Source organism: Eublepharis macularius, chromosome 18 (assembly GCF_028583425.1).
Source record: "Eublepharis macularius isolate TG4126 chromosome 18, MPM_Emac_v1.0, whole genome shotgun sequence".
Taxonomy (NCBI): Eukaryota; Metazoa; Chordata; class Lepidosauria; order Squamata; family Eublepharidae; genus Eublepharis; species Eublepharis macularius.
In genome coordinates, this window is record NC_072807.1 from 16733626 (window position 1) to 16755433 (window position 21808).

Below are 21808 nucleotides of genomic sequence, written 5' to 3' on the forward strand. Positions count from 1 at the left end.
TACAAGTGACGAATGACACTTGCCTGGCAAGTGAACAGACTCGAGTGTATTCCTCTCTGTTCACTTGCCATTCACTTGCGCTGTACTTGATCAAGTGGAGCACAAGTGAATGGCAAGTGAACAGGGAGGAATACACGTGAGTCTGTTCACTTGCCAGGCAAGTGTAATTCGTCACTTGTAGCTTGGCTCTGAGGGCCAAGCTACACATGACGAATGACACTTGAATGGCAAGTGTATTTCTCCCTGTTCACTTGCCCTCCACTCAATCCACTTGCCGTTCAAGTGTCATTCGTCATGTGTAGCTTGGCCCTGGGAGGGACTGAAGAAAGAAATCTGCCCGGGATTCTCTTACAGGGCCTGGGATGTCACAAGACCTGGGGGACCCTATTCAGTGTTTCAGCGATTCCTTCTAGTCTGGCCTGGCTAGTTCTCTTCTGCAACCTGCTGGAGGTGAACAGTCTTTCCTAGACCACCAGTTCAGCTTTCATGGCAGGGTGGAGTTCTGCCAGGCTGCCGCTGCCTCACAAGATCCCAGCAGCTGCCCAGTATGAACATTTGCCAGTTAATCTGGTGGCACGCATACCAGCAAGCATGGCATTGTCCCAACAGCAGCTGGGGCAACCCTTGTTTATTTATTAATTTGGGTGTTCAAACTCTGCTCTTCTCCCCACCTGGGAACTCCATGTGGTTTTTAAAATGCAAAAAAAATCCCAACTTAAAACAACCCAATGGAAACGGAGGCAGTACCCTGTTTCAGCATCCTGGGCTGCTCCTAGTTTCTCTGGCTCACTCAGGGCCTCGGGCAATGAGCCATGGGTTAAGAGCTAAGGGGCAAGGGCACAGTTGCCCTTCAGCTTGCCCCACTGGTTTGCCACACCCAGGCTAAATACCCTGAACAGAAGCTCAGTCCAAATCTCATTCACCTGGCAAAGAGATTTGCAGACTCCCTCTCTCAACCTGTGGCAACACATCATGTCACAACGAACAAAGACAACCAGGTTTAGTTTCCCCGTAGCAGATGGTTCGGAGGCGGGGGTGGGAATGTACAAATCCCACTGCTAGCTAAGATGCAAGAAACTGAGGATCGGTCCAGAAGTGGACTGGCCTTTCAAATCTCCCATCAGATCACCAGATGACTTGGGCAAACCTCATCTATCAAGATTGTTTTGAACATTAAATGGCGACGGTGACATATCAAAATGTGGCCGGTAGAGAGAAAACAGCTGTTTGACATAGAGGGTCTCTGGTGCCCTTTCATCTATGGTTTCCTCACAGTCCAGTCCACTGTTTCTCCCAGCATGCTTTGCTGCAAGACCGAGGCCACACAGGCCTACAAAATGTCCGCCTTTAAAATGGCTGCCAAATCGCTCTCAGTCACTCGTGCTCGTTTTCCCTCTTGTCTGTCATGTGACTTTGTAAGCCCGCTTCAAAATATCTTAAAGCCTTTCAGCAAAGTCAACGTTGGAGCCTTCCTCTTGCTCTGAGCCCGTGAGGATTTCACGGTCACCAGCTTGGCTTGGGCCACCGAAGGGATTTCCTTGTAGTTGACTGTGGAAAGCGTGTTGTAGGCGCAGCTGGCCAAGCCGTGCTTGGAGGCCACGGTGGCCGGCGGAAGGAAGTGGAGTGGCGGCTTCTCTTCAATGATGAACAAAGGACGGACAGCCACGTGCCTTTCCATCTCCCGCCTCACTTCCCGCACGGCCTCGTGGAAAATGTGCTGCACAGATTCAAAATCCAGGCAGGCCGAGACTTCGTAGAACAAGCAGCCATACTTGGTAGCAAGAGATGTCCCCTCGGCCTTGGTGATCTGCCTGAAAAGGATAGCTAGAAATGTTGATTTCACCCCCATTGCTACTTTCATCTATAAACTGCTCTAGCTTGATCGGAGCCCTGAATGGTCCACCTAGAGTTTCCAAAACAGTCTTGGCAAATGCCTGGGAAGAGTGGATTTAAGGGAAGATGTGATATTCACTTCCAGGTGATGCTGTAGGCTGCCTTCCCTAGTCTCCATGGTCTTTATCATGGAGCCTAGGGGAAATTCCTAGAGTGTCACGATATGGAGGCTATTATTTTCCAGCTCTTCAATTCTTCTGGGACAGGAAATTGGAGCTAGGGGGCAGGTAATTTACCAGGTGGGTAAATTGGAGACCTAAGTCCATGCAGTTCTTGCACAGGTTAAATTCACACCCAATGTAATTCGATGTGCATTCGACAACCTCAGATCCTGCATTGGACTGTGGCTAGATAGTTGCCAAATGTTTCTGAGGAGTCTCTTGTGCCTTTAAGAGCCAATTCTGTGGCTTCTACCCTAGCTAAGCATGCAGTGGGTGCTACTTTGAACGTGTTAGGTTATTCCTTGCCTGCACCCTTCTCCTTACCTGTATTGTTCCATGTCCAGCTTGTTTCCCACAAGGAGAACAGGGGATTCATGTTGGGCATTTTTCGAGTGAAGCGTGAGGATATCCAGATACTGTTGGCAGCCCTCAAAGCTCTTCTGGTTGTCGATGCTGTAGACTACCATAAAGGCATGGGCCCAGTTCAGGTACCTCTCGCAGCTCACTGGTTCATCCTAGCAGGGAAGTGCAGGGAGAACATCATCAGGAACTTTTATTGGCATCCCGGCAGGGCAAATTCAAGGAATATTGTCACCTCAAGCAAAATACACCCACCACCTCCTGGGCTTGCACTGACCCCAATCAACCATAAGTAACGCCAAGGATGGAAAAGTTCTCTCTCTCCACACACCTTCCATAATTTCATGCTTGGTCATTCTGTTATCTAAACCTGGGTGACATTCAGATGTCATGTAAAGACAGCTTTAAGCCAGGATGTGTACAAACTTTGGTTGTTGCCATTCTTGAGAGCATGCCTCACTCCTCAAGTGGAAAATCCCGGCTAGAAAGAAACCCATGACATCCAAATGCCCATATGTGAGTTAATTCGAGTTAGGTTCTTTCCACAGTTTGGGATTCTAAATCTGGATTAAACTTGGGTTTAGAATCCTAGTTTGGGAATGGCACGGGGCGGGGGGGGGGAACTAATGCCAGTGAATCCACACATCTGCATTCAGAGGTAACCAGAGTTATAGTCTCTCTACAGGAGATGCCTTGGTGCGTGTTTGTCAAGTGTAGAGAGATGCAATGTTAGCTGGGAAGGGTAGTTTAAAAAGACAGAGCCTGTGGAGATCGCTCCTCAGAGAGTTTGTTAATTTCATCTTCGCCATCCTGAAGGCCCTGTCAATTTCCCCTTTCCAGTCTAAAACTGTGTGGGATCACAACCAGAGGGCAGCGAGGAATGGAAATGGGCTGGAGCTGCCTGCCAGAGCCAGGCTTGGACCTGAAGAGTTTACAATGGGCTGAAGTCTCCCTTCTGGAATTTCACAGCCCCTTCACACAGCTCCAGTTTATAGCAAAACCTTTGCTCTGCTGTCGGCTCTGTCTTTTTAAATGATTCTTCTTGGCTAACATTGCATCTCCTGACATGCGTTCTTCACATGCCCGATATCTTGCATAGAGAGACTCTTAGAGCCAAGCTACAAGTGATGAATGACACTTGCCTGGCAAGCGAACAGACTCACGTGTATTCCTCCCTGTTCACTTGTGCTCCACTTGCACTCCACTTGATCAAATGGAGAGCAAGTGAAAGGCAAGTGAACAGGGAGGAATACACGTGAGTCTGTTCGCTTGCCAGGCAAGTGTCATTCATCACTTGTAGCTTGGCTCTTAGTTTCTAACCAGGAAGGGGAAGGTGTGAGGCACATGCATGAAACAGGCAACAAATTTTGGCTTCATGTCAGTTTGTCATGAGTCTGAATGCAGCCCAAGTTGTGAGAGAGGGTGAAAAACATTCATCTCCATACACCCTTCACAATTCTGTAAACCAACACTGGTCAGCCTTTTTCTAAACCAAATCCTAAACTTGAGCATCTGCTCATAGGGAAAGGGCAACAAGCCCTGCTATTAGGAGCCCCCCCCTTTAAAGCTTCCCTTCTGTCCATTGATCCAGAGGAGTTAGCCGTGTTAGTCTGTAGTAGCAAAATCAGAAAGAGTCCAGTAGCACCTTTAAGACTAACCAATTTTATTGTAGCATAAGCTTTCGAGAATCAAGTTCTCTTCGTCAGATGTATCATGCATCTGACGAAGAGAACTTGATTCTCGAAAGCTTATGCTACAATAAAATTGGTTAGTCTTAAAGGTGCTACTGGACTCTTTCTGATTTTCCTTCTGTCCATTGTTTTGAAAAAAAACCACCAGCGATTGGACATATTTTGTACTTGGCAATGCATGAAAAAGCCATTGTGTCTGAGGATGCTAAGAGAATCGCCCTGGACCTCGGAACTCAACGCCGTGCCAGCTCAGCACATTCTGCTCCTCTAGTAAAGTAGCTTTACAGGCCAACTTTGGTATTTGCTTATTAAATCTGTGACTCAGCTTTTTAAAAACTAATTAAAAGGTGTTCAGCTCTTGGCTTTAAAAAATGCCTTCTCTGTTTACCTGAGAGTTCCCATCAGAACAGGTTCCAGGTATTTTGGTGCAGTCAACAAGGTACATCCACCCACCTCCTAAGCCTGCAAAACTGTCGACCAGGTTTAAGCTTGGGCATTGCGGGTGGTAGCGATGGCTTTACCTTCATAGGAGCTGATGGCTGGAAAACCATTTGAGCCCATGTGGAGAGCGAGTTATATTTCAGGACAGTGTAGATGACTGGAAAGGCAATGGCAAACCACCCCCAAAAAAGTCTGCCAAGAAAACATCATGATTCAATGTCCCCCCATGGGTCAGTAATGACTCGGTGCTTGCACAGGGGACTACCTTTACCTTTACAGTGCACGGGAAAACAGAGAGTGAATCCTGGCCCTGGTGTCTGAGAGCTAAGCTACAAGAGACAGATTACATGAGGACACACACGTGCAGGGAGTCGCAATGTTAGCCCGGAAGCTGAGTTTTAAAAGAGATCGGAAGGCTTTGTCAATTTCCCCTCTCTGCAGAGCCAGGGAGATCCCTGCTCAGAGGGTTTGTTAATTTCCTCTTTGCCTCCTGAAGGCTCTGTCAGTTTCACCTTCCCTACAGGATCTATCACACTCACACATAACAAAGGACACAGGTTGGGTATGGGTTCCCACCCTGTGTCAGATGTAACACAATAATATGTGAGTTGTGGTGTCTCCACAACTCTCATGCATGTGGTGACCAATTAGGATAAGCACCACAGCTAGGGGTCCTAACACAGCTTAGACAAAATGTTGGGAGATTAGAAAGCAGTCCATGGGGAGAGTGGAATTTTGAGAAGACGTGATATCACTTCTGAGTGACACTCTAGGAATTTCTCCTAAGCTCTATAGTAAAGACCATAGACTTTAGGGGAATTTCCTAGAGTATCACTATGGAGGCATTTTGTTTTCCTGTTCCTCAATTTTTCAATGGCAGGAAATGGGACTGGGAGTGGGGAATTCCCTGGTGGGCCCAGGCAGTCGGGAAACCAAGCCATGGCACATGTGGAACAGGGGTCTCAGCCTCCACCTCCATGCTGTTTTCCCCATCTGAAACAGTTTGGTGGGGGGCTATTTGGGGAAACTCGGGGACCAGGGCATTTTTCCTAGGAAAAGAGGTGGCGGAACTCAGTGGTGGAACACAAGACTGCACAATGACATCATTTTGGGTCAGCTGGAACAAGGGGGGAGTTTTTTAAAGTTTAAATTGCCCTCGGCGAAAATGGTCACATGGTCAGTGGCCCCGCCCCCTGATCTCCAGACAGAGGGGAGTTTAGATTGCCCTCCATGCCACTGAGCAGCGCGGAGGGCAATCTAAACTCCCCTCTGTCTGGAGATCAAGGGGCGGGGCCTCCGGCCATGTGACCATTTTTAAGAGGTGCCGGAACTCCGTTCCACCGCATTCCCGCTGAAAAAAAGCCCCGTCTGGGACACATGTAGGTTTCCCTAACAGGACCAATAATGCCCCATGAGACTGTTTCACTAATGCGGTGCCACCAAAGAGGCTATGGAATAAGCAGGCCTTGCATTTGCCTGACACTAGTGTTGCCAACTCCAGGTAGAGAAGTTCCTAGAGATTTGGGGATGGAAACTGGGGAAGGCAAAATCTGGAGACGGGAGGGAGCTCAACAGGGAAGGAATACTATAGAATCCACCCTCCAGTCCAAAGCCGCCATTTTCTCCAGGGGAATAGATATCTGTTGTTTGGAGATCAGTTGTAATTCTGGGAGAACTCTAGGCCCCAAATAGGGATTGGCAACACTACCAGACCCTCAATTCTCCATACCTGATCAGCTGTATCCATCACCTTTAGCAGGACTGGCTGGTGGTCAACCACCTCTTCTGAAGCGTAAGTGTCCTCTGCAAGACAAAATGGATAAACATGAGCCTGCCTGAAGGACGTCTTCTCAGGAAAAATGCCCACAAGAAAACATTTCGCTAGGTCAGAAGAAGGCTCTCTCAACTACCACTAGGCAAAGATAATAAAAATTAGATGGGTAGTTGGTTAATAAAACATCTTTGCCTCGAGGCAACCAGAATACATGTGCAATGCAAATTCCTTCCTTGGATACGGTGCTTGTGCTGTGCAACGGAGGCAGGAAATCTAGCCCGCCTTGCTCCTCAAACACAAGCCGTTTCCACACGGCTCACCTTTGCTCGTAACGACCCGGAACATCGTGCAAAAACCACGGAAGATCGCGTTTTCTCGCACGAGATTTGCACGACGTCGTGCAAATCTCGCGCGAGAAAACGCGATCGTCCGCATTTTTTGCACGATGTTCCGGGTCGTTACGAGCAAAGGTGAGCCGTGTGGAAATGGCCACATATTGAGTCTAACACATCACAATACAACGAAAGGACCTCAGACCTGGCTGGTGGTAGCGCCGGTGTGGAAAGCGGATAGAATGCACCTTCTTCGGGGCACTGATATATCTTGAACTAGCCTTGCCTTGCCCTGGGGCTGGGCCTCTGGGCTGCCTCTCCAGCCCTCTTAAGAATCCCCCAACCTCTGGACTTGACCCAAAACAGCCGCTTGCCAAGAACCCTGCACATGGATATCTCAGCTTCCTTGTCATCAAGACACTGGTGAAGCCTTTGGCAGCCAGAAGCACAAAGAAACAGAGAATGTGGGCCTCTGTCATGCCAAGAAAGGCCCCATTCTAAATCCCTGGTTTTGGCCCTTGAACACTTCTGGCTTCTACATTGGGGTTTCTCAAATATCTGTAATCTTTATACTTTAATTCGAAGCCTGCAACCCATCACCAGCCACCTCTCGAGGAGGTAACCTGCAGATCCCTTGTACACAACTGCAGGTCGGCTGTATGCTAATCTGACATCTGGCATTAGAAGAAGGTTGGAACATCTCAGAGTCCTTCCCGAAGCCACCATAGGGTTGCCAACCTCCAGGTGGGGCCTGGAGTGCTCTCAGAATTACAAGTGACCTCCCGGTGACAGGGGTCAGTTCCCCTGGAGAACGTAGCTGCTTTGGAGCATGGCCTTTATGGCATTATGCCCCACTGAAACCCTGCCCTCCCCAAGCTCCAACCCCAAATCTCCAGGAATTTCCCAACCCAGAGTTGGCAGCTCTAAGATCTGCTCTGGGCAGAAGCCCTGCCAATGTTTCCTGAATCTCTGCAACTTTCATGCCAAGCAATGCAAGCCAGCTGTTCCTGGGAGGAAAACTCTCCGGCTCCACTTCTTGAAAGAGCCCCCCCTCCCCGAACTCCCCCCATCCCCCCCCCCCCCCGCAAGTCTTATTTTTCTTCCAGATTGAAAGCCACTGGGCAGATACACAATCAACTATATTCCTGCCCTGGAAATTCCACCCCCACCCAGCCTTTCTGGACAGTTGCATGAAAGGAAAACAAGCGCGACCTTCAAACCAGAGGGGAAAAACTTTCTTGGGCCATTTAAAAGTGCCCCGTGCCCTTTCCTCTCCGCTGAATTAATATCCAGTGATTCATCCAGTGAGATATTTTTCAGAAAAATGTTTTTGCAGAGCTACAAAACAGATTCACCCTCTTCCTCTTTCGAAAAACAAGTCCGGCCTTAAGCTTTGCAGACAGATTGTTTAGAAACTGGACCCCATTTCAGGATTAAACCCTCAGATGAGGTTTTGGAGGGTGTTGATATCTCTTGCGAATGTTCACCATGAATCATTCACGGGTTTGGGCTGTCCCCTGTCAGGCTGGCCAATAAAAATAAAGGCAATTTCTCAAAGACAACCTGTGGAAAAAATATGCCTGGAATGCTTAACATCTGGCAGCGCAAGATTTTAAAGCGAGCGCTAGATCTCAGATCAGCCTGCCCATTCGGAGGAAAGATCGCTGCCCAAGTTTGCACAAAGTTGCGTGCTTCATCTTCAAATGGAGTTATATGAGGTCTCAGACCATGTAGGCAATGGGTAAAACAAACAAAATCGGAGTAGATATCTCCTGAACTTAAATGCCAGGAAGAGGGATAGCCAATGGTAGGACTTCTGTGTCTATAAGAGTTATGGACAAGACTGAAGGGTTGCCCACACTGGGTTGAGAAATTCCTGGCGATATGGGGGGGTGGAGCCTATGGAGGGCAGGGCTTGGGGAAGGGATGCCATAGAATCCATCTTCCAAGCGACCATTTTCTCTAGGGGAACAGATTTCTGTCATCTGGAGATCAGTTGTCATTCAAGGATATCTCCAGGCGCAACATGGAGGTTGGCAACCCTACCAGGCCAGCACAGGCCTCTGAGCAGTTGACCTCAGAAGGCTTCAAGGGGGGGGGAGCTGTCCTGAATGGACAGAGATGTGAACACTGAGCTGTGCCAGGAACGGGTTATCCAAGGTGACTGCAAAATGCTTAGGCAAGACCATGAAGTGGGGGAAGGCTCCTGAGCGAGGGGAACAGGCCCTTCTTCTCAGCTGGAGCGGGAGTACAGTCTCCTCCCAAACAAATTTCCAGCTGGTCATTATTTCTTCCCCTCACACATCAAACTGGACACTGAAGGCAGATGTCGTACAACTACGCTCAGCATCCCATTTCTAGTCCAACATCCTGTTTCAGACAGTAGCCACTCGTTGCTCCAGGGGGCCAACAAACAGGGCATGGGAGTGGAGGCCTTCTCTGATGTTGTCTTTTGGCACTGAGATCCCAAGGTTGACTGCCTTTGAATACAGAGGTTCCCTTTAGTCCCCATGGATGGTAGTCATTGATAGACTGCTCCTTCGTGAATCTTTCTAACTCCTTTTTCAAGCTGGCTACGTTAGAGGCTATCACTGACAGCCAAAGTACAAGGGACAGAGAGTCTATCGGTCCATTCTGTGAGCCAAGCTACGGGCCAAGCTACAAGTGACAAATGACACTTGAACGGCAAGTGCATTTCTCCCTGTTCACTTGCCCTCCACTCAATCCACTTGCCAGGCAAGTGTCTTTCGTCATGTGTAGCTTGGCCCTACAAGTGACAAATGACACTTGCCTGACAAGTGAACAGACTGAGGACCAAGCTACAAGTGACAAATGACACTTGAACGGCAAGTGTATTTCTCCCTGTTCACTTGCCCTCCACTCAATCCACTTGCCAGGCAAGTGTCTTTCGTCATGTGTAGCTTGGCCCTGACGTGTATTCCTCCCTGTTCACTTGCTGTTCACTTGCGCTCCACTCGATCAAGTGGAGCGCAAGTGAACGGCAAGTGAACAGGGAAGAATACACGTCAGTCTGTTCACTTGCCAGGCAAGTGTCATTCGTCACTTGTAGCTTGGTCCTGTGACTGCCAACGCCTTTTCCAAAGCAGCCGTAATCCTGTAAAAATTGCTACAGAGTCCTGATCTTGATTAGTTTCCCTCCCTGCCTTATCGGGTGCCCAAACAGCAATGGCTATTTTGGCACTTGGAGCTCTGGGGCAACTGTGCACAATCTAGATCTAGGCTTCGTAGTGATTTTTTTAAAAACTACAACAGCTTGTGAGCTATGACTTGACGGCACTCTCCACCACCCCACCATTGCTTCTAAAATAGCGTTAGTGGCCACTTGTAGTTTGGCTCTGAATCCTGTGGCAATGAATTCCACAATTTAATTCCAGAGTGTAGGACTTCCTTTCATCTGTCCTGAATCTATGGTCCATATACTTCACTGAGTGCCTCTGAGTTCTAGTATTATGGGAGGGAGGAACAGCTTATTCATTTTCTTCATCCCATTCATAATTTTATAAGTCTGGAAGGTGGCGTGGTATAGCCCAATGTCTCAGAAGTTACACAAGACCAGGCCTGGTTGGATAGGAGGAGGGGTTGCTCTGCAGAAGGCGGTGATGGCAAATCCCGCCGCCTCTCACTTGCCTTGAAAGCCCCTTACTGAGGTCTCCATAAGTTTGTTGCAACTTGACAGCACACACGTACGTATAACGTCCCCTCTTTCTTTTCTCTAAACCAAAGACCCCCAAATTCCTTAGCTAATCCTTCCGCAGGAAAACGTTTTTCAACTCCTTAACCATCTTGGTTGTCCTCTATTTATTTATTTATTTATTTCATTTATAATTCTTCTCACTGTAGGGAGGATGGCTCCATAGTTATCTTCCCTGCAGGTGCCACAGCTTCGTAGAGCATTTTCTTTGGCCAGGTGCAATGCTATGCCTTCGGCCATTCTACATGGCAGATTTAACAGGACAGCCTATTCAGCTAGATGCTGTTTATGTGAACAAAAATGTGCTGAGTCAATTATACATGTTCTTTTGCACTGTCATTTGTATGCTGGTATACATCATACATTTAAAATCTGTTTCAGCTAGTATGATGGATTGCGCTGACTCGCTCTAGGTCTATAGACTGTTGAACGATTCCTTTCATGACGTCACCAAGAAGGAATCTCCATTCTGCTTCGAAGTTGCGTCAAAGGATATCACGGAAATAAGCTCTAAATCTATTTATGTATTTGTAATGCAGTATTCTTTTAACTTTGTTCTTTCTTTTTTGTAAGTGGATAACTTGAATTGCTGCTATATGCCAATAAAGGCGAACTTGAACTTGAACTTGAATTATTTCATTTATGCTCCAATGGGAATCTGAAGAAGGTTACAACATTTCCCCCTATCTCCATTATATCCTCTCAACAACCCTTTGAGGTAGGTTAGGCTGAGAGCGAGTGAATGGCCTAAGGTCGCCCAGCAAGCTTCTGTGGCAGAGTGGAGATTCGAACCTGGATCTCCTATATCTTAATCTGGCACTAACCAATGCACCACAGTGTCTCCCTTTGTGTTGCAGAAGAATCTCCAGCCTATTCTATGCTGGGGCAAATGCCAGGTCATTTGGGGCACTAGCCAGGCACACGGTTTTGTGTGAACTGAACCAAACACCATCCCAATACTCTGTCAAGGCTGGGTTACAGAGGAAGGCCAGCAGTGAGGCTTTCAGTAGGATTTTAGGGCATCTTCTTCACCAGTGCTGGTCTTCTCTCCAAGGGACTTTATTTCCACCCCACCCCGAAAAAACTAACCATCAACAATTGATTTGTGAATGCCATCACCTGCAACAGGAGAAAACATGAAATGTTGACTGGAAACAGAACAAAAGAAGGAAAATTCAATCCAGAGAAACTTACTTCATTGGTACTTGGATTCCCAGATGGGGCCACCTGGCACCAGAATTCTGTTTTTTTAAAAGATCACCATGAATCAGGTCTATTTAAAAAGGCAGGAGGATAGTGGGGAAAACACTAGAATGCAATGGGCTACTGGTGACGTAATATGGCCCTCTGTTGTAATTGAATGACCAAACCATGGCAATTCCATCTTAAATGGCAAATTGGAAGCAACCTACCATTTTAGAATGGGAATAAAACTGCAATTTAAATGAGCCTAATGTGCATGCAAGAAGATATCAAGTTCTCAAGGCCTTATTGGCTAGGCGTCATTCAAACTCACGTTCTTTGCCAGCTGTGGCTTCACCGTGTAGGAAAAAAGAGAGCAATACAAATAAGTGTTTGGAGATTTTTAAAATTCCAGCAGCCATTCCATACAATCTGCATTTTTCCATGTCTGCTTTCCTTGGTATGTGCCATAAATTCGGCAGCTTGTTTTTGTCTGCGGCAAGTCCATATCACTCTCAGGCAACTTACAATACTGAGGAATATTTCAGGCCAATATGACTCTTTCCAGAAGCAGACATGAAATTTTCCAGGGTTCTCCTAAAAACTAAAAGAACCTGCTGCATTCTTTCTAAACTCTCTTAGGACTGATACAAACAACTCTTCCAAAGAAAAATTGCCTTGTGCCTCAGGCAGGCCCCTGCTAGTGTGACATGAGACTTACTGATTTTGCCACAAGCAGAATTTTGCATGCCATTGCTCATCCCACTCTTTGAGGACTCTGCGCTCACCATCATCCTTTTTTGGAATTACATCCAGGCAAGGCACATTTGGAGGGGGAATGCACCGGAACGCTGTTCCGGTAGTTCCCCCAACAGTCGGGTGGCCCTGCCCACCCTACTTTGAAAACTTTGTGGCTCTTTAGGCCTCAATTGGGGCCGAAACAGCCTTGATCAGGTCAGTGCCAGGTAGGGGAACACTCCTCTGCCCGGCACCAACCCGATCCTGGCTGTTTAGGCCCTGATCTGGGCCAAAACAGGCCCCAAATGGCCATTTTTGACCATTTGGGGCCCGTTTCGGCCGAGATCAGGGCCAAAACCTCCAGGATTGGGTCAGTGCCTGGTGGGGAACCCCTCCCCTGCCCAGCACTGACCTGATCTGTGCCATTTTGGGCCTGATCCAGGCCAAAATGTGCCCAAAATGGCCATTTTGAGCCATTTTGAGTCCCTTTCGGCCTAGATTGGTGCCAAAACAGCCCTGATTGGGCCACTGCCAGGTGGGGAAACACTCCTCCCTCTGGCCGCAGCTGAATCCTGGCCATTTTGGCCTGGTCAAGGGGTGTGGCATATGCTAATGAGTTATGCTAATGAGCCTCTGCAGCTCTTTTTCTACGAAATGACCCCTGCATCCAGGTGTAGTGGGAACTCAGAAACAACTGCATGTATCAGGAACATGTGCTACCTTCAATGCTCCCAATATGTGCAGTCACCATGTTGTTTGAGCAGAGGCAGTGCACACATTGTGCATATGAGATACGCATAAACCAGACCCCTGAAAAAATCCAGTAGTCAGTTTGAGTGTACTAAGACTATATGTGCAAGTCTGTGCATGTTTTGCTCCTGTCCCTAACAGAGACACAGAGTTCAACAATGTGGTTAGATAAAACCAGGAACAGTGAACTCAACAGTTTTGATCTGAGCTCAAGAGATAAAGTAACCATGTGAGTTATCACTGTCCTTACATCAGAGTTCTTTTGTTTGTAAAAGGTATTTAATGTGTGCTGAAAATGTGTATGGCACCTTACACCTTGTCAGATTTTTAGGCCGATAGAGATCTGTCTCTTCATGAATTTTGTTTATTCTAAGCTTGCTCCTGTTCTGAAATTAAAAGAAGCTCTTTCACAAATCACTGATCTCAGGTTCCTAGGTTAAAACTGCCACTACACCATGTTGCCCAAACAGAGGCAATGCACACATTTTGCGCATGAGGTATGCGCAAACTAGAACCTTGAAAATCCAGTAGTCAGTTTGTGTGTACTGAAGGTTATATATCCAGAGGAGTCAGCCGTGTTAGTCTGTAGTAGCAAAATAGAAAAGAGTCCAGTAGCACCTTTAAGACTAACCAACTTTACAGTAGCATAAGCTTTCGAGAACCACAGCTCTCTTCGTCATGCATCTGACGAAGAGAACTGTGATTCTCGAAAGGTTACGCTACAGTAAAGTTGGTTCGTCTTAAAGGGGCTACTGGACTCTTTTCGATTTTGAAGGTTATATGTGCATGTATTGTCATGCTTTGCAGCTGTTCAGATCACAAGTGGGAAAGGCTTAAGCATCGCTGGGAGGTTCCTGGTGGATGTAAGTTCTGGAAAGAACTCCAGCAAACCCTAGAACTGGGTAAGAGCTGGGGTTGTGGATGGCAGAAGCCACGTTTGCTGACCCGGGAACCCCAAGGACACACAACAGGAAACTGCTTTATACTGAGTCAGAACTTGGTCCATCAAGGTCAGTCTCGTCTACTCAGACTGGCAGAGGTTCTCCCGGGTCTCAGGTAGAGGCCTTTCACATCACCTATTCCTGAGCACATGTGATAGCTCACTAGGGGCCAAGTTACAAGTGACGAATGACACTTGAACAGCAAGGGAACAGACTCGCGTGTATTCCTCCCTGTTCACTTGTGCTCCGTTTGCGCTCCACTACATGATCAAGCGGAGCGCAAGTGAACAGGGAGGAATACACGGGAGGGCCAAGCTACAAGTGACGAATGACACTTGAACGGCAAGGGAACAGACTCGCGTGTATTCCTCCCTGTTCACTTGTGCTCCGTTTGCGCTCCACTACATGATCAAGCCGAGCGCAAGTGAACAGGGAGGAATACACGGGAGGGCCAAGCTACAAGTGATGAATGACACTTGAACGGCAAGGGAACAGACTCGCGTGTATTCCTCCCTGTTCACTTGTGCTCCGTTTGCGCTCCACTACATGATCAAGCGGAGCGCAAGTGAACAGGGAGGAATACACGGGAGGGCCAAGCTACAAGTGACGAATGACACTTGAACGGCAAGGGAACAGACTCGCGTGTATTCCTCCCTGTTCACTTGTGCTCCGTTTGCGCTCCACTACATGATCAAGCGGAGCGCAAGTGAACAGGGAGGAATACACGGGAGGGCCAAGCTATAAGTGATGAATGACACTTGAACGGCAAGTGGATTTAGTGGAGGGCAAGTGAACAGGGAGAAATACACTTGCCCTTCAAGTGTCGTTCATCACTTGTAGCTTGGCCCTGAGTCTGTTCCCTTGCCGTTCAAGTGTCATTCGTCACTTGTAGCTTGGCCCTGAGTCTGTTCCCTTGCCGTTCAAGTGTCGTTCGTCACTTGTAGCTTGGCCCTGAGTCTGTTCCCTTGCCGTTCAAGTGTCGTTCGTCACTTGTAGCTTGGCCCTGAGTCTGTTCCCTTGCCGTTCAAGTGTCATTCGTCACTTGTAGCTTGGCTCTAGGTTAGGTTCAAGCCAAGTGTCTCTGGCATTAAAGAAGCAATTCCAGAAGGAGTAGGCAGAGCGGAGCAGGAGGAGATAATTCAGGGAGACCAGCAAGCACGGATGTAAAGCCTTACCCAGGTTAGGATCGTATTCACTTATAAACCTCTTGGTCAGAAATTTCACTGTCAGAGCTGCAAGAAGCAAGAGAGAAGAGCTATTTAGGACACATAACTCACATGATCAAAGTAACAAGAAAATAAATCTGATTTATTAAAGAGCATTTAGATAACTAATCCATAAGATTTTAATATTAGAACAAATGGTGTTTTATCAGAACTTATTTACCCTTTCCCAGTATGCATTTTATACTATGTTTATCTTATTGGGATATTTTATCTTTGAATGTTTTATTTGATTCTCAATTATGATGTCTTTTACGATTCTATGATGTTTTAAACTTGTTAATTGATGTAATTTTGTGATTTAAGCTTAAGACCTATGGTCAAGCGAGCTATAAATAAAAGGAATAAAACAATGGGTTGGATCCAGATTAAATTTTCTGCTGCCTTCCTTCGGAGGAACAGAACTTTCCTGCCTTCCCCCTCCCTGCAGCAGCCCGCTGATCTCCCCCAAAAGAGAACCAGTTCGATTCCTCGCTCTGCCACGGAAGCTCACCAGGTAACCTAGGGCCCGTCGCACACTCTCGGCCTAACCTACCTCACAGGATTGTTGTGAAGGAAAAAATGAAGGAGAGGAGAATGATGTAGGCCAATTTGGGTCCCGTTGGAGAGAAAGGTGGTATATAAAGGAAGTAAAATGAAAAATAAATTATAAATAAAAATAATGCTTCAGGGAGATAGGGGACCCTCAGGCATGGCGGAAGAAGGAATTGGAAGAAATTACACTTCCTTTTGCACTAGAAGAAAATTTAGTTTGGATGCAACTTGTTGCCTGCACATGTGGAGCAAAATCTCCAGACAGTCAGGAAAAGGCTCCAGTGGACTATATTCTGCAACCTTGGGCACATTGTTCATGTCTCTTGCTGAGCCTGCACAAGTGACATTTATTTATGCACTTTATTTATAGCCCGCCTTGCTTGCTGAGACTCAAGGTGGATTGTGTTATGTAAACAATGGAATCAGATCACTTAAGACATCCGAGAAAGAATGCAAGAGGACTAGGCTTAGAAAGTTAGAAAAAACAATGCCAATGGAAAAGATATCAGACGTGACATTTCATAAACCATGCAGAAAATGGAATTTGGAAATAAGACAATGCAGTAACAGCAGGATAGTTAAATCCAAGAACTCGGGAAAAATTTGATTCCCCCCCCCCACACACACACACAAAAACAATATCTTGGGGGCATGTGTGCTGCTCCTGCATCCTGCATGAAATCAGTAATTGTGGTTGGTGCTGAGAGTTTATGACTGACTTGAACATGACACCTGCACAAATGCTCAAAGGAGCAGGGAGCTTTGCCCTGTGTGTGTCTGTGTGTGGGTGGGTGGGTGTTATTTGCCCCATCAGGGGGACAGCATGCACAAATCAATGGGGGGCAAGGCAGACGATCCTCCTTACCCCACACCATGGCCCCAGTTCTGGATGGGCCCCTGTGATGCTTCTAAATAGAATTCCTGTAGGGGACTTGCAGCTGCCACTGGGCTGCAAGTCCCCGTGGTGACCCACGTGGAAAACATAACATGTAATTTGGCCTTCTATGGTGTACCATAGACCCCACCCTCTGAGGGCCAAGCTACAAGGGATGAATGACGCTTGAACGGCAAGTGAACAGACTCACAAGTATTCCTCCCTGTTCACTTGCCATTTACTTGCACTCCACTTGATCACTATGAACAGGGAGGAATGCATGTGAGTCTGTTCACTTGCCGTCCAAGCGTCATTCATCACTTGTAGCTTGGCTCTGAGGCTGCCATTTTCTCCCTAAGAGCTGATATCTGTAGACTGGAGATCAATTATAATTCTGGAAGAACTCCAGGTTGCGACTGGAGATTGGCAATTCTAGGTTTTTCTGAGACCCATTTTACCCCAAGGATCATAGGCAAGACTAGGGGCCAAGCTAGAAGTGACGAATTACACTTGAATGGCAAGTGAACAGACTCAAATGTATTCCTCCCTGTTCACTTGTGCGCCACTCGCACTCTACTCGATCACGTGATCGAGTGGAGTGCAAGTGAACAGGGAAGAATATATATGAGTCTGTTCACTTGCCATTCAAGTGTAATTCGTCACTTCTAGCTTGGCCCTAGAAGAGCGACGGCGACCAGGTAAAGTTACAATTTTCAGAGCAGCACGATAGCAGTTGGGTCGATCATCTCTTCCCACTTCCTCTAACCTGATTTTCCAGATCCTCGACATCCTAAAATGGCCACATTGCATTCTGGGAACAGGCTGTGGAGGTGGCGCTCAGTCACGCAGGGGGCCATCCGAGGCTTGCTGAACATGGAAGACATTGTCTGTGTATGCAAACATAACCAGGTAGGGAATGTTAATGATTTGTAATTAATTCACGGTATCTCTTTCCAGTCTAAGTGCCTGGGGGCAAATGATCGAGAGGGCACTCAAGTCATAGCTGACTTATGGCGACCCCTGGTGGCATTTTCAAGGCAAGAAACTAACAGAGATGATTTGCCATTGCCTGCCTCTGCAACCCTGGTCTTTGTTGGAGGTCTCCTATCCAGTTACTAACCAAGGCCGACTCTGCTTAGCTTCTGAGATCTGACGAGATCAGGCTCACCTGGGCTGTCCAGGTCAGGGCAAATAAGGACCTTCAAATCCAGATTCCATGAAACACGGATTAAAACACTAAAAAGACTGAAATAAAAAAGCATTTATTCTGAACTGAACTTGGCATTTATTTTACGTGATAAGCATTCACAGTAATTGCCGTAGCTGTCACCTCTTTCGATGGCTATTACTTTCTAAATAAATTGATTTAAATGAAATATAAAGATGTTTTTATAGGCTGGGCTCGTTTTAATTTACTTGTTGGTATTGTTTTATTGTTTGCGTCGTGAGCTGCCAACCCAATCTCATGAATGAATATTTGAAAGGTAGGGTTGCCAGCTCCAAGTTGGGAAATTCCTGGAGATCTGGGGGGTGAAACCTGGAGAAACCTGGAGAAAGTGGGGTTTGGACAGGGAAAGGACCTTGGCATGGCATCATTCCATAGAGTCCACCCCCCAAAGTAGCCATTTTCTCCAGGGGAACTGATCTCTGTGGCCTGGAGACCAGTTGTGATTCCGGGAGATCTCCAGCCACTACCTGGAGGCTGGCAACCCTACTGAAAGGCCCAAATGTGGCTACTCAGCCGCTAAGGTGCAGGAGATGGCTGATGTGGCCGTTGCAAGGCATGCCACTGCAGGCTCAATCACTTTCCACTTCTTTGCAATGGATTCAGTAGCTCTCTGTATTGTTCGACAACAGAAGGAAATGTGTGGCTCTCAAGGAGTCTCTTTCACTCCAGTTTCCTAAAAGCTACTTTCTGTCTCCAGTTAAGATCATTGTTTCTGCACTGAAGTGAAGAATAAAAGATTTTGAGACTCAAGATTGGAAAGCATTACAAAAAAGAAACAAAAACCCATGCTCTGACTCGCCTAAGGACTTTCTCCCAGACCCCTCAAAAGAATTTATTTTCCAGCCTTGAAATAAACGATACCCTGTCTTGAATCTGTTAGCAAAACTCTACCCAGGTTCCAAATCTTGACAAGCAGGTCTGAAAACGTGGGGCTGAAAAGTTTTTAAGACCCAGCCGGGCATACGGATGCAACATTTTATCATAAGCGGTGGGCATAGGGTTGCCACATCCCTCTGTACTCCCGGTGGGAGGTGGGAGCCCTGGCACCTATCTTTTGGGAGTCTCCTTTGTGCATGCACAAAGTATGTGCGTGCCCCCGGGCCTGCGAAATGACATCACTTCCAGGAAGTGACATCGCACAGGCCTTGGCTGCCCCGGAGTGCGCCTGTGCTCCATGGGAGGCCCGAATCAGGTCAAATTTGGCCCAGATTGGGCCTGTTGCCTGGAATGGGCCACTGCAGCACAGGGGAGCACTGCCCCACGCCATAGTTGTTTCAGACCCACGGGAGCATGCCACGCGCCTCCCCCACTGGCCAAGTAAGCAGGGGCGGGGGAGAAGGGTGAGAGCAGGGGACTGGCAGCCCTAGATGGACATGTAAGAAAGCGTGAAACTATTGGATAAAAATATATGAAAACATGCAGAAGATTTTCAAACAAAGATTTGAGTTAAATCCAAAAAGCATGTTATTAAATATCCTACCAAATAATCTTAGAAAAGAATAGGGAGACCTTTTCCGTTACATGGTGACAGCAGCAAGAGTGCTATACGCAGTGAAATGGAAAGTAGATATGTGCCCAGATGTGTCAGAGTGGATAGAAAAGATTTATGAATATGCATCAATGGCCGAATTGACTACTTATGTACATACATAATAGACTAATAGCTGAATTCTGGGGGAAATGGAAGGATTTTTTTTACTATTAAGGCACAAAGCGATATTTATCCCTAGCATTTGGGATTCACAGATAAACTGCCCCTGAATACGGAAGCAGGAGCTTGGAAACATACAGACTGCAGATTTGTCCCTATCACCTAAATGTCACACAAGCAAGGGTTGCCATCCTCCAGGTGGGGGCTGGAGATCTCCCAGAATTACAACTGCTGTCCATACTACAGAGATCAGTTCCCATGGAGAAAATGACTACTTTCATAGAATCATAGGGGTGGAAGGACCCTCTAGGGTCATCTAGTCCAACCCCCTGCACAATGCAGGAAATTCACAACTACCTCCCCTCTCCACACCCGCAGTGACCCATGCTCCATGCCCAGAAGATGGCAAAACACAGTAAGGATCCCTAGCCAAACTGGCCCGGGGAAAATTGCTACCTGACCCCAAGGTGGTGATCGGCCTTACCCTGGGCATGTAAGAAGGGGCCACGAGAACTAAGTACTGATGTAACCCTTCCTGCCCTCCCTCTCATGATCTGCCTGGGTTCACAGAACCAGCATTGCTGTCAGGTGGCCATCTAGCCTTGCTTAAAAACTTCCAAAGAAGGAGAGGCCACCATCTCCCGAGGAAGCCTGTTCCACTGAGGGTCCACTTTGGGCAGACTCTGTGGCATTATGCCGAGGTTCCTCCCTTCCCTAAACTCCACCCTCCCTGGGCTCCACCACTAAATCTCCAGAAATTTCCCTAGCAGGAGTTGGCAACCCTGGACCCACATTACCACTGGCTGCATCCATGTCAAGCTACTCTGGCAGCAATGCGAGCCCAGGGGGAGATGCCAGTAGCCATTCAAGCCTTGGAAGTTTGGATCAAGCCGAGTCCTTGGGGTACATCCGCAGTTGCTTTGGCAGTGGGAGGAATGACCCAAGTACGAGCTCTGCTGCTCCACCCTGGATTCAGCAAAGGGTTGAGGGTGGTATGGCAGAAGCATGGTTACCTGTGGTGTGCGCAAACGGAGTGAGCAGGTTTTTGCAGCGTTTCAAAAACCTGCAAACTCTGTTTGAAGTTGAGACAAAAGTGGAACAAAAGCAGGGCTGGGGAAAAGATTTTTAGTACCCTCCACCACCATAGTCAGTACAAAGAAAAAGGAGAATGAAAACTTTATTAACTTGGCATTTGAAATGAATACAGTAAAAATAAACACTTCCATCTGATTTGGCACCCTTGAAAGTCAACCACCCAGTTCGCTTATATGGTTAGGCTGGTCTTGAACAAAAGAGAAGTGCGGGCACGCCAAACGCTTTTCACCAGATGTTCTCCAGCTCTCTTAAAACTCTTGTCTCTTGCCTCTGAGCAAATTCATTAGAAATCATTCCACGGGCTGACTTGTTATACCGCCCACCCTGTTGACGGTACAACATGCATTTCCCCTTTCTTTCAGCACCTGCCTTTGGAAAAGGAGTAAAAAACAGACCCACTCACCTTCAGTTCAGAACTGGGTTTCCACAACAGAGACAGTTAGAGAAAGTCTGTCGCTTAAGTCCACAGCTCCATGGCTGTTCTCCTTCCAGGCCCACGGAGCGCAGAGGGCCACCCAGCAGCCGCCCCACAATCGATGGGGGTGAGCAAAAAAAGTGAGCTTCGAGTCACTGGAAGGGACGGCACAGGCTGCTGGCGCTCCCAGCTGCAAGTCAAAAAGATCTGCCTTGAATGAATGAGGCAGAGGCAGAGAACTCCCGGTTCTCCGTGCCTTGGGCCAGCTGTGTCCCAGCCAAACTCCTTGTAAGGAAAGCTGTTGCCTCTCTTGGCCTCTGACAGACACACAATTTCCCATCAGCAAAGGGCAAGGGTAGAGGTGGAGGCCTTCCCTTCTGGAGGAAGGGGAAAAAAAACTCCTGCGGAGGATGCCCAGAGGGAAAACAGCTCTTGCCAGGTCCATTCTCATAGTAAAATATAAACACGCCCAAATAATTCTGGGCTTTCTCAACAACAGAAGGTGTCACTTCATGAGGCTGCAGGCTGGTCCACCACAAGGGAGGTGGGAATGGCAAGCGAACGGGGAGGAATACACATGAGTCTGTTCACTTGCCAGGCAAGTGTAATTTGTCACTTGTAGCTTGGCTCTATGTGATCAGGTGGAGCGCAAGTGAACAGGGAGGAATACACGTGGGTAAGGCTTTACATCCGTGCTTGCTGGTCTCCCTGAATTATCTCCTCCTGCTCCGCTCTGCCTACTCCTTCTGGAATTGCTTCTTTAATGCCAGAAACACTGGGCTTGAACCTAACTTAGAGCCAAGCTACAAGTGA

General features: G+C 47.5%; 1 protein-coding gene across 1 annotated transcript; it reads right to left on the reverse strand.

Moving 5' to 3' along the window:
• Positions 1 to 153: 153 nt before the first annotated feature.
• On the reverse strand, positions 154 to 21173 carry RASL12 (RAS like family 12). The gene is made up of 6 exons (XM_055002861.1): positions 20984 to 21173; positions 17373 to 17493; positions 15151 to 15207; positions 6276 to 6349; positions 2379 to 2569; positions 154 to 1811 (listed from the first exon to the last, which is right to left on the reverse strand). The coding sequence occupies exons 2-6, from the start codon at positions 17488 to 17490 to the stop codon at positions 1427 to 1429; spliced, it is 825 nt and encodes a 274-aa protein (XP_054858836.1). The 5' UTR covers positions 17491 to 17493; positions 20984 to 21173; the 3' UTR covers positions 154 to 1426.
• Positions 21174 to 21808: the final 635 nt, after the last annotated feature.